This window comes from Thunnus maccoyii, chromosome 14, assembly GCF_910596095.1.
Source record: "Thunnus maccoyii chromosome 14, fThuMac1.1, whole genome shotgun sequence".
NCBI classification, from domain to species: domain Eukaryota; kingdom Metazoa; phylum Chordata; class Actinopteri; order Scombriformes; family Scombridae; genus Thunnus; species Thunnus maccoyii.
In genome coordinates this window covers 23,420,950-23,434,829 of record NC_056546.1, presented here as the reverse complement: position 1 = coordinate 23,434,829, position 13,880 = coordinate 23,420,950, and the positions used below count along the sequence as shown (strand labels likewise).

The following is a 13,880-nucleotide window of genomic DNA, read 5'->3' as shown; positions in this document are numbered from 1 at the left end:
TATGCAAAATCTAAACAAATAAGACAGTAGAGGCCAGAGGAAGAAAATAAAACATAAAAAAATACCCCCAAGAAGGCAGAGCTATTTGTTGAATATGCTAATAGTAAGGCAATTCCAGCAAGAGGTGACTGCATGTGCTACACAGTGTTTAAGTGCTGTATTGGGTGTGCAGAACAGAAAATGCATTCTAGCAACTTACCAGTAACCTAAAATGTATAAAGTGACTCACCAGCAATAATATTCTCTGGGATTTTGACGATGTAGGATGGTTTGCTGAACTCGGGTGGGTTGTCATTTTCATCCTGGAGGAAGGTATAAACATCAACAACTGCTCAATGTGCTAAACAATGAGAAAATGCAAATGCTACTTAAAAAGAGAAGAACTAAAAAGGGTTTGGAGCTGTCATCACACATTAGCACTGCGATTAACATATTTGGGAATTAAGGCATTAAGGAATGCAAAATGTTTTTAACAAAATGTTGTAGTGTACTGTAGTAGTAGTCATAGTAGTAGTGTCTCTGAGATGAGAGATGATTTAACTGAAGCCTCCAAGAACTTGGAACCAAGGTAGATATTAAAAAGAGGGCACATTTACATTGATAGGCGATAAAATAATTCCAGTCAACATTATTATTATTATTATTATTATTATTTTTTAGCCCCCTAAGTCAAATTTGTGTTTTATGGTATTGGATTATACAAATAAAATTGACTTGACTTGATTTGATTATTAATACCATTACCTAAAACAAAGGGTAATCAAGACCGGTAATTTGACTGCAACTTGGAACAATATCCACCATCACATGGACTTTCCCAGAGCATTTATATTTCTCACAACCTCCCACTCATTGACTCTCTTTCACATCAGCAGATCCAGTTGTGTGGCTATTCACAGAGAGGCTCCCCACTGTGTGAGCTGCCGAGAAATGTTAACAGTTTAACAACAGTAACTGGCAACATTATCTATCAGGCTCTGTGTTACACTGGAGCAAAGCATTGTGTGTGTGTGATTCTGCCAGCTACTGATAAACCCCTGCAGTGCGAGTCACGACACTGTGGAGGACAGCGGAGAGAGAGTGAGCGAGAGAGATAGAGAGGGGATACAGGATTGTGAACATCTCTCCCTGCTGGTTTTTGCATCCCAGCACAGATTTCTTCACTCTTTTTAAAGAGTATTTCTCCCTTATGTAGGATGTGTATAGATATGCCTACTGCCCTTGCATATCAAAGAATCTCCCAGCTGGATTCAATTATTCTACTCTGCCATTTCTTCTTTTATGAATAAAAAGTTACATGTATAATGAATGTTTATCAAGGGAAATGAGCTTAAGAGCCAGTAGAGATACTGTTTATGAGTTCTGGTTGCTCATTATATTTTTACTGCTGTATTTATAATATCTTGGCAAAGATCAACTAAACAACAAAAAGATTTACAAAATAACACCTGAATTACACTTTTATACAGAATACTCAACAGCATGTACACCACTTTTATATTGAAAATGGTTTAAATTAATATTATCAGGATCTTCTTGCGGAGTAAGATTCTCACAATACATAATCTAATAGTGATCAGATGGTCAGTTGGATAACTGCATGTTGGACAGCAAAAAACACTGTAGTCCAACACAGATCAAAAGGTATTCACAGCACCTATTGTATACAAAATTGAACAAAAAGCATACAAGAAACTAGCCACGAGCCTGTCAGCATGTGTCATACACTGGTGAGAATTGGACAGAGTGTATCCCTTCAAACTGTGACCACAAATAAAACATCTCATGTCAGCCGTGTTGAACAGGCAGACATGATCTCCTCACTGCCTTAAACTAACATCTGACAAAGGTTTAAAAAGCTATGCTCAGCACAGACAACCTCCACACTGATCTGTAATCAGACACGGATCAGAGGGTATTTTCAGTGGCTCAGATAGTGGAGAAAATATGGAAAAGCATTATATATATAACAAATGTACTGTGAGACTGTCAGTGCATGACATCATGACGTAGTCTCTTATTCCATATAACATTTACACTCTAAATGATCCAATGTAATCTAAACAGGTTGCAGGGAAATGCGAAACAGAAAATATGTGCAATATCTTTGGGGAATTAGGACCAGAGTATCTTGTTTTTATGTTTGTTAGTTTGTTGGGTTTTTTTGTCTTTTCATTACATTACATTCTCAGATTCACTGTGTGTGTGAGTAGACTGCTCTAAACTTTTTCCAGTGCCTTAAACTAAGACATTTAGCGATAAGCATGACAAAAGGAACCAAACCAAAAGCACAGATAGCTGCACAGTCTGTGATATAATGGTAAACAAAGCTGTAGTCAGACATGGATCAAAAGGTACTCAGAATAATTCAGACAGTGAGAAAATATTGAAATCCAATATGTAACAATTGTGTACAATTTTTCAGAGTCACACCTGAGGGGAACTTGAATGAAAAGATTTCTGTAAATGTTTGGAGGTTGTCCCTTTGAATGAGGGGGGACTGTGAGGATTTTAGGGTGGCTGCAGCACCAAGAGAGTCATTAAATTCTTCCTGAAAAAACTCCACACCTGACGATATACAAAAAAATGTGAATTAAAAAGATTATCAGCAAAGAGTAAAAAAACCCATCAACAAACATGTTTTAGACCCTATTTTAATCGTGCAAGCACAACAACAAATACAAAGTGATGGAGTCTCCAAGCACACCTGCTTTTGGTTCATGTATGTGCAGCAGTGCGAAGTGCAAAAGGGCTGGGTGAAGTGGAATATAGATGGGAGGGTGTGCTGATTGATAAATACACTCTCAGCCTAGTCATATCATGGGTCTCATAGTTCTGAAACAGCTGTGCCAATCACAGTGAAACATGACAACAATCACTCAGCAAATAGAAAAACCAGGAAATCATAATGCTGTCTGGATGTTGCAGAGTGCCATGACATAAACACACATCATTACAGGCAGGGCAAATGGTGCTGATTTTTTTACAGTTATTAGTACAATAACTATATGAATAAATACTAAAAAAAATGTTTGTGGAAGCTGTTTACACGATCAGATCAATTCAACACTATTTCAGTCATAATTCTACTGTATCTCACTTCACAAATGGTCCTATTTGATGTGACACAACAGCAGTTGCACATTAGAAGACTAAAACAAGAAATGCCAATTTTGGAAAAAAAAAAAAAAGTTGGAAAGAAGGAAATGATGCACAGGATTAAAGAGCGCTGGTAATCTGACATTTTGTGCATAAAAAGGCAGAATAAATTATGACCGACCTGATGTGTGTGGAGGTGTGTGTGGCTATTTTGTAGCAGCAGTTAAACATGATTTTTGTCTAGGGTGATTTAAATGCATCTATTGGTTGGAGAGTGTTTAATCAAAATACTTGATTTACATTTCAAACATTATTCTGTTATTGTCGCACATTTGCAAATTCTGAGGTTGGCCTTGATCACAGTATTTACAATGAATCTTGATACCAGTGTGCATGAAGATGACTCAATTATACGCAGAGCTGGGGGTGAACATAAGGAATCAATTTGCACCCTGTAGAGTGTTAATTACAAGTTAGCTGCTTGGATGGTTGCTTATTACATTCTATTTACTTATTATTTATATTCTATTCATCAAAGATTAATTAAAATTGATTTAATGTTATTCTACTTGTTTTTTTTCCAAACAGTAGCTGTGGCTCATTGAAGCCTGAGAGTCTGAGGAAATTCAGCCAAATACTCAACCAAATTATTTCACTTATTTGGAAAAAAAAAAAAAAGATCGGATGAGTGTTTAGGATAAAAATAGTTAGGTCTCCAAGTTTTCATCCTAAGGACCGCAGATATACTGGTCCCACTATCATCATTATATCAAAGAAAGCAGATCTGTATTTATGTCTATAACGTGTCTACATTGTGTACAGTGCTTAAGGACTGTCCCAGCTACTGAACGTGCTGAATATTGATGATAAATCAACTGACTTGAGCTCCTCTAATTTTGGGCATGTGATGAATTCAAGTCCCTCAGGCAACAGAGTGTGAGCTGGGGTTCTCAGTGGCAAAATGAGCACATGCTCTGCTGGCTTTGGGATTTAGTCAAACTTGCCTGTCCTCAGTGACCTCTAAAATGGAGTAACCCTGGAACTGCTGAGATCTGACTTTGAAACAGTTTTTGATTCTGAGAACATTAAATCGACGTTTTGATCCATGTGAAAGCCAGTATCACCTAGTATGACACTGAACATTAAACAACATAAATTAGCACATTTACGTCAATGCAAGGAATAACAACAGTGGAATGATTTGAACTTACAGGGAAAACTAGTCTGCTTTAGCATTGCTATACTGTGCTATATATGGATATTGTTATGGTTGCAGACTGCTCATGTTTATATTTTGGTAATGTTCATAGATTGATGGCTCTACAGATGACAGGGATGTCAAAAAAGGCTAATGTACTTGCAAAGTACTGGCCTGTCTCTGCAGTCGCTGTATTTGAGGAGGCACTGTTACATGCACCGTTTAGAGTTATTGTGTGTCATGACAGGGCAAGAGTCCGGACAGATGTTAAATAAATTCAATATTTATGTTCTGTTTTTGATGTGAGCATACATCAAAGTACTAAAATGTGTGTGTGCATTTTGCAGGGTTGTACTTACAATCACCTCCACTGTGACAGGGACAGTGCTGTTGAGGGCTGGGTTTCCTCCATCTTTGGCCATCACTGTCAAATAGATCATCCCTTTGGGAACCTGCTCATAGTCCAGAGGCCTGATCACACTAATCACTGGTGGTAAAGAGAAGAGAAATGTAAGGGTTTTTTGCCTTATTTGTAACTTCCAGCAACATCATGTACACTTAAGTTAGGAAAGTTGTTGGTCAAATGGCAAACAAGCAAAAATTATATAAGCATAAACAGGTGTAAAACTCTATTCAACAACTTCAAATGTGAGTTTAGCTAGTCTAAACATCCAGTACATCATTGCCCACCCACACTGGTAACTGGTATGCCCAAACATATGTTACCTGCGTAGCCTTCCACCATGATGATGCTGAAGTAATCAGGAAAGGCCGAGATTGAAGTGATGGTGTATGTCAGGAAGTTATTCGGAGGAGAATCCTCATCTGTTGCCTGTGGGTGGCCAGACAGGGGTGTGAGAGTAGGAACTGGGAGTGTTTTTAACATATGCCTCAGTGACAGTCAGAAGTCCACAGAGAGAAGTTTTGAGTGAGTGAGACAAGAAGACAGACAGTGTTGCAGGACAGATGCTTAAAACCTGTGTGTTTACACAGCATGAGTGTGTGTGAATCTGTGCATATGTGTGCAGCCAGGAAGCTGTCAGTCACTGACAGCATGTTATTGGACAGATTAAAGCTGATTTTGGCTATTAGTAGCACAGGCGTCAATACTGGATGAACACCAACCGAGCCAAGACAAGCCAAGCAGGCAGAGGACAGATGAAACTATACTTTGTAGGGGTAATCCACAACAATGATGACACCCCCTCATTATTCTCCAGTTGGCAGAAACTTAAACGTCATTCCTCCGGCTGTGAGGAGAGTCTACTGGGTCCTCACCGGCATCGTTAAAGGCTGGACAGGTTGTCAAAAACATTCACTTATATCTCTCCGTAACACGCATATGTCTACTCTTTGATTTAATGCCAAAGTGTTGAGTAAGCAATATCTTTCTTCCCCCACAACTTCCTAAGCTGTGCCTCTCTATACCAGACTGCCTTCCTATATCAAATTTAAACTAAAAGTTTCATTTTAGGCAGTCGTTTACCACTCAGAAAGGTAAGAAGAGTGGAGTGCAGCAAATCAAATAGATGAGTCGCAAAGGAAGGAAAGGATAATAAGTGTAGAGAAAATGAAAAAAAAAAAAGGTGTGAGAGGTATAGCTGTTAGAAAGCATAAGTATTGCTCTAGGAGACACAAACCTCCCAGGCATTGTTTGGAAAAAGAAAGAAGCAAACAGCAGAAAAGCCTCTCTTTGCTTTGTCTCTCAGCACGTCCTCTTCTGCTATCTATTTCTGTCTTGGGTGTGTGCGTGTATGTGTGTGTGTGTATGTGTGTGTATGTGTGTGTGTGTGTGTGCGCATGTGTGTGTATAGTAGGTTCCAGGGCAAATCGCTGACACACAGAATTGTACAACTGGGTTCCCCGTTCCTCTCGGGTAGCTTATTAATATCAGCAGCGTTTAAGGTTAGCTCAGACTAATCAAGCACAGTGAGCCAAGCGTTGAGCCCAGTCATCAGCTGAACTCCCTCAATGTAAACGCAAGCCACCACAGTGCACTGTGGCAGGGTAAGCCACCACAGTAACCACTGCCACAAGGGACATAATAGTGTTTCTCTCCAGGGCATAATCAAAGGAAACGCTGAGCCATTAGTTACCATTGTGCCTGTGTACCTTTTCTTTTTGTGTGGCAGTGACGAATGGCCAACACACCAAGATGACCTGTTCTTCTTGGATACAGTGCACACAAACACATACAGTAACTGCATGATTATAGCAACGCAGAGGAAAAAAGGAAGAATGTGGTAGGAGGGAAACAAAAACAAAGGCTTGTGAGTGATGACTGGTGGTATTATGAGTCAGGATGAGATCCTCTGTTGTAGGTGTAGTTTTTATTTGAATGTACTGTCTATTCTTGCAGTTATCCTTGTGTGAGTGCACAGTGCTATTGCTATACATACTTACATGTGCATGTGTGTGTCTCTGGGTGTGTCTGCAGACTGTCTTTAAAATTAAACACAATCCAATCCACTATGACAAAATGTTATAGAAATAATAACATTCTTCAATCAATGACATTTTTTTGCATCTAGCAATATAGTCCTTTGACTACAGCTATGTGGTTGCTAAGTAACACTATAGTACTATTAAGAGTGCTGATGTGGGTTTACTTTATTAATATTTAAAGTGAATGATAGTCACACATGTATGTTTATAGGGTATTTTACAGCTACAGCATAAACACTTTTATGATTCTATCTTGTAACAGGAATATACTCTTGGTGTTATATGTGATCTGTTTTATGACCTTCCTTTTTTTATACTTAACATGCGTGCATATGTTTTAAACACCTCACCCTGACTCGTGCCACCGACTGGACAGCCTGTTCGTTCTCTCTCAGTGAGCCCACGTATGCCTCCTTCTGGAAGAGTGGCGCGTTGTCATTGACATCTAACACATTGACCCGGATCCTGCCTGTCGTCTCCTCCCCACCTCCATCCCTTGCCAGCACAGTCAGCGTGAAGCGACGCATCAACTCATAGTCCAGACTGGCCCGCAGAGTGACCCAGCCCGTCTCAGCATCCAATGAAAACCTGCAAGAGACAAACAAGTTCATTAGAGGGAGATTATTATGAAATCATCTTCTTCTCGATATAATCTATCTTCTTATTACATTAAGAAAATGTAATTTTAAGCATGGTTGCAGCAATAAAAATAAAAAATAATTTTTCAGTTAGGGTAACAGAGGAACAAATCAACAGGGAAAAGGCCACACTGGGTGAGGTAAACTAAAACATCATTCTATTTTGATACACAGGAGGTAAATGAATAGCTTATGTGAATGTGGTGTTTAAATTTTGTAGCCTGAAGAGAGCAGGCGTAATGAAAAACGCCAGACATCGTTGTAGCTCAGCTGTCTCTGGTGAGGCTGAGTGGCAGAAACAGTGCAGGACAAGTGTTCACAAGTGGTCACAACAAATGAAACATGAATGTGATGTGTGTTTTTGTGTGAACTGTATGATAATGTATGTGTGAGTTCTGTGTGTGTGTACAGCTGTGTCTTACTGGTCTGGCTCGTCACTGAAGTAGTAATGAACATTCCCGAATGTGCCTACATCTCCGTCTGTAGCCTGGACAGAAAAGACAGGGAAAAAAAAGTTTAGTTTTAACGTCATGTTTACTTGATTCAGCTTATATTGTCCATCAGTTTTGTTTCTCGTTCCACTTTTTCCTCTTTTTTTTTGTTTCTCATCTACTCTGGGTCTTATTTCACTGTTAAAATTTCTGCTTCTCTTTCAGAATTAATTTTCATGTGGTAAAAACAAGAGTCATGCTAGTGGCTTTTTCAGGCTGCATGTAGTTAAGCACAGCGATGCTTTGAGCTAAGTGCTCACATCAGCCTGTAAACATGCTCACCGTGATAATGCTAGTATGTTGACGTTAAGCTTGTATAATTCTTACCATGTTCACTTAGTTTAGCGTGTTAGCATGCATGCTAACATGCTAATTCGTTCTAAACCCAAAGTACACCTGAGGCTGATGGGAATGTCATTAGTTTTGCAGGTATTTGGTCATAAATCAAAGTATTGGACACATTTGGACCTGATGATGACACTAGATGAAACGGTCAAGGGATCAGAGTTTCAATCAGAATTCATCTTCTGGTAACCACGAATGTCTATACCAAATTTCAAGGCAAGATACAGCATTTGCTAGTTGTCGAGATATTTCAACAAAAATAAGAAATGTAAACCTCATGGTGTCACTGGAGGAACAGACAAGGGATCACTAAGGTCAGTAGGAATCATCCTGTGGGAAACATAAATGTCTATACCAGATTTCATGGTAATACACTGCAAAGTTGTCCAGATATTTCACTCTGAACCAAAAATGTCAACCTGCTGGTGGTGCTAGAGGAAAAGCCAGTTGATAACCAAAGTTCTTAGTATACATCGGCAGGGAACCATGAATACCAGTACAAGGGTTGGTGCCAATTCATCCAGAAGATATTGAGATATTTCACTGAATAATTAAAAACTTATTCTAGACAAAAAGAAATCAAGGAAACTGAACATGTAGCCTCCGGAAAAAATCTTTTGATGTTTGTCAAGATTTTTCACTCTGAACCAGAAATGGATGATCACCGAAGTCAGTAGGATACATCTTTTGGAGAACATGGATGTCTGTAGCAAATTTCATGGCAATCCATCTCCTAGATTTCGATATAGTTGACCTCGACCAAAGGGGTGGACTGACTGACAGATCGGCATTAGGGCAACAACTCTATAAACTATTAATCAAGTTTTATATTAAGTGTCTACAGATTGTTATTATGTGTTGCTGCCTTTTTCACATGCTATTGTGAAAACTAGTTCATGGCATACTGTTAGTTACCACAGACACAGTGTGCCAGGTACAAGGTGCATTTTGCTATCAGCAAATTTGGATTTTGTGACAACCAGAAATTCCTGACTGACATGTTCATCAAAACATATATTATCATGTTAACATAACTGTTGTTGTATAATTTCTTAGCATACATTTGCACTTGTGTCTATGTGTGTGCATGCATACGTGTGTCCTTAACAGCAGTTTTTAATGACATGATACACCCAAATGGCTGCATAAAATAATCAGTTTATGAGTTTTGCTCAGTTACCAAACTTTCTCACTCCAACAGCTGTCTATGACTGTGTGACTTTATGATAAAACATGCAAACCACGCTTCATTCTCCGGAGGTGTTGATTGAATAAAACATTTAAATTCATTTTCCTCGCCCACATGACCCACTGCTTCCATATGGAATAAGGGAGACATTACTGTTGGAAAAAAATCTATCTTTAAGCAAAATTGGGTTGATAAAGGTATTATTTATGTAAGTGATCTCTTTGATGCTAACGGTTCATTGTTTAGTTATGAACCATTCCTTCTTGTCAAATCCTTTCCTGTAACAAAATTGAATTATGTAACGAAAGCTATTCCTAATGGTCTATCCCATCTAATGAAGAGACATCTTCAATTTCTAGTCGCACTGAGGATAGAACCCTTTTTGATGATAAATGGTATTGACATTATGAATACTAAATGCAACAATAAACACATATGTAATACATTCTATGAAAGAAGAGAAATTACTCCTAGAGGAAATGCTTTTGGGACATTTTTATGGGTACTGATTGGCAGAGGGCATGGCTATGACCATATTGATTCTCTATTGCCAATAAGATTAAAGAAGTACACATCAAAATTTTACACAATATTTATCCAACAAATCTATATTTCTCTAATTTTTTTCGATATTGAAAACAAATGTAATATTTGCAATGATGAACCAAAATCTTACATGCATTTATTTTACAATTATATACATTCAGTTACTTTTTGGACTCTAATGAAAGATTATATATTGTGTAAAACTAATCATGAATTACAAAAAAATACACATTTTGAACATGATGAATATAACAGTGAATTCATTGTAAACTTGTTGATTCTATATGGTAAATTTCACATACATAAATGCAAAATACAAAAGTTACCCTCAATTTCACTGGATTTTTATATGAATTTAAAGAATACATTAAGACTTATAAACACTAATTTAAAACTAAACTAAATTGTCAAACTGTACGGTGAACTCTTTAAAGAAGAATAATGTATGTTTTTTAATCATAATTTTATATTAATGAAGTTTATTTATCCCAAATCTGTTCATTATTATTATTATCATTATTATTAATTTAAATTAATATTCTTGTTTCTTTGTATACCATTATGTTGAGTAGATGTCTGAACTGTTTGTATATTTGAATGTTTTCTCAATAAAGATTGCCCCACTGCTTCCTTAAAAGCAGCAACAACTGCCGTCATATGTTTTGCAGATAAAATGGGTGTCAAAGAAATGCCACATAAAGAGCACCACTTTCAGGAATCTTGTACTTTATGAAACGCCACATTAACACAATCTTTCTTTGTAAACACATGCATGCGCATGTGCACACGTGCACTGACGGGTGCACACAGAGTGTTGTGTCGGCGCTGATGGATCGCGGCTGGAGAGGCTGTTGTAATAGAGTTTCACTTCAGTGGCTCTGCAGTCAGTTGAAGGGCCAAACCCGAACGTGTCTGCAGCCTGCTCTGTCAACCACGATGCTGGTCACTGTGATTTAGTGATGCCCTGATACCGACCTTATTATGTGGGACTGTGTTTGTGTGTGTAGGGCACATGCTGTTTCGCATGTGGCTGACACTTAAAAATTTGTGTGCGAGTGTGTGTGTTCATATGTATTGTGTTGAATGAAGGGAGTCTTTGCAGTTGTATTTGCTTTAGAATGTGTGTGTGTGTGTGTGTGTGTGTGTGTGTGTGTGTATACACAAGCAAATGGGCTAAAACATATTTTAGGTTTTTGGCTGAGAATTTGGATGTATGTGTGCACATTTTAGTATGTGAGGGAATATCTGTGCCTTTTAAATCAAATGCATTTATGGATATGTGTGTGTGTGTGTGTATCAATGTCTGTCTGTGTGTGAATGCCCATCTAGGATGCCTCTCACAGATGGAACAACGGCTGCAGCAATCAACGTGTTTTTTCTCCCCCTTCTAAAAATTACACCATGCTGTTTAGCTCAATTTCACAGAGAGCTTCCACCACATCGTCCTGGATGGTGAATCGATGCTTCTTTTTAATGTCCCTCGCTTTGTTGTCAAGTGCACTGAAGCACATCCTGCTGAACGCGTCGAGAGTGGGACACTAAATACATTTGAGGTGTTTGGGACTCCAGTCAGGTTCTTATATTAACCTTTAAGTTTTCATCTGTCCTGTCTCAATGACCTCATTATTTAATGCCACTCAACTGCTTCTCTCCCTCTCTCTTTTTGCATTCCTACCCACCCCTCCTCCTTCTTTATCTTTCCCTTTTTCCTTCTGTCTTTACCTCACTTTCCTCCCTGCATCCAGAGCTCCGCCTCCGTTTCCACTGTCTCCCCACTCCTCTACATATCTCCCTTAGCACACTCTTTCCCCTCGATGCCTCCGTCCCTCCTTTGCTCCCAGGTGAGTGACAGGCCCATAAGTGCTCCAATGATAGCAGTGGGGGTGTTAGCGTGACAGCTATCGAAGCGGTGACAAGAGCCGGGCTCAGCCAGGGAGCTAATACTGCCTCAGCCGCCGGGCACCTCTCGCCATGACGATAGACAGAGGGGGAGAGAGAGAGAGACAGAGAGAGGGAAATAAAGAGAGGAAAAGACGATAGCCATCTTTTCTCCCCCTCCCATCATTCACTGACCCGTTCCCTTTCCCCCACCAAACAATCACCATGACAGTGCGGACCAGTCACTTTGCCAACTGCTTGCCAAAGACTTTCAACTTTAGTCGCAGAAGGCCCGCAGCAGATGGATGGGAGAGATTGGTGTGAGCTGGGATTTTCTGTAACTTAACACCATGGGCCTGAATCCTTGACACCAGGGTATTATGCATTTGCCCCTTGTTGCCTTGGTAGTTTAAACTTTTTTTGGTTGGGGAGTTGGAGGTGTTTGAAAAGTTGGCGAGGTGGAGAGCACAGGGAGGGAGCGAGTATAAGATTTAATGAGGGAAGAAATGACATGGAAATAAAGCTGGGCAATGTGCCTAACTAATGTGCCTAATAACCTCACTGACAATTACAACAAGCATTTAAAGCACAGCGATGGTTCACAGGGATAAATAACTTTCATGCCAAAAAAAGCAGTGCTGATGGATTCATAAAACATTATTTTTAGGGACCATACAAAAACTCAAAAGAGTTATAAAAAGAGCTACAAAAAATGTAGGAGTAGGCCCAATATGCCCAAAAATGATTTAATGGCAGCATGTGTTGAAGATAAATACAGGGCTCAGACTGCAGTGGTGAAAATCTCCTCAGTGCTAAAAAGCAGAGCACTGAGGTATCAGAGCCAGCATTCTGATCAAAATCCAAACTAAGTTGTTAAGGAGTTTCTGCACAAAGAGTCAGTGCGCTGCTGATTGCCAATATAAACTCGGCAAACCCCAGGGTCCTCAGGCAGTAACTACAAAAGAGAAATTAGTTCTCAGTTGACCAGTTTGGTTAAATGATGTGTTTCTTCCCATCAGAGAGGCGAAGCCAGCAGCACAATTCTATGTGAGTGTGTCTCGGCACGTATGTGGGTATACCTGTGTACTGGTGCGCTCATTTGTGTGCCTGCAAGCCTGTTAATGCAAGTGTGACAGTATGTGTGTACATGTGTATGACTGGATGTGTACTGTGTGCTGTGTTTGTGTATGCAAAATATTATGTGCATGTGAAAAGGATACACATGGACAGAGATGCACAGTGTTTCCAGGACCATTCAGTCTTGGGGTAAATATGCAACCCAACCATTTACAGTGTAAACTCCTATTATCACACTCAATTGCTTTCAAGAGAAAGCAGAAATGAGAGCTTCCCCTGACAGATAGTCAGGGGGTAGTACGTGTGAGTCTGTGTGTGTCTGTGTATGAGCTGGGGCTGGGTTGGAAGGGGTACAGGAGCAGATTATCAGCCCAGCTATCTCATGGACAGCGAGGGAGGTTACAGTTGCACAGGCTTTTCTATCTTGAGTGAGCTGGAATTTGAATTGATTGGCTCCTAAAATTGCTTTTTCTGCAGGAGCTGTGAGAGGCATGGCAAAGGAAACCAATTACTGGCTGTCAAAGCCTGCTGTCAAAATAGAGATGACCCCCAGTCCAAACACAGACAACCTCCTCTGTCTCAGTGTTGCACACCTAAACACAACCACAGAGAACAGACAACATACATACACCCACACATGCACGCACACACACACACACACACACACACGCCACCACAGTAAAGATATCCAGTTTCTGACAATCATTGTGGGTGAGACAATGATGAAGACACGGTTGTCAGGTTATCTTCCTCAGCTGTGGTTCCTCAGCTGTGGTTAGCTCATCTCATGCAGGCTTGTTTAAAAGCTCTGTGTCTCATTTTATCACATTTTCTCTGTCCATGACAAGATCACAGATCAGTCTTCACAAATGCTTTACAAGTGGGATAGAGAGAACAGTTATATTTAAACAAGCACCTCTCGGTGCTAATCCTCTGCATATGCTAGTTTATGTGTGTGTGAGATGCACAAAGCA

General features: G+C 39.5%; 1 protein-coding gene across 10 annotated transcripts in view; it reads right to left on the bottom strand.

The window, feature by feature from the left end:
• Window positions 1-13,880, bottom strand: part of cdh23 (cadherin-related 23) — a 186,439-nt gene that overhangs the window by 48,456 nt on the left and 124,103 nt on the right. For all 10 annotated transcript variants that reach the window (XM_042433443.1, XM_042433447.1, XM_042433446.1 and 7 more), the window contains 5 exons: window positions 7,803-7,867; window positions 7,093-7,330; window positions 5,024-5,129; window positions 4,657-4,784; window positions 230-302 (listed from right to left, as the gene is read on the bottom strand). In XM_042433443.1, coding sequence (XP_042289377.1) covers window positions 230-302; window positions 4,657-4,784; window positions 5,024-5,129; window positions 7,093-7,330; window positions 7,803-7,867 — 610 coding nt within the window. The remainder of the gene's footprint in view (window positions 1-229; window positions 303-4,656; window positions 4,785-5,023; window positions 5,130-7,092; window positions 7,331-7,802; window positions 7,868-13,880) is intronic.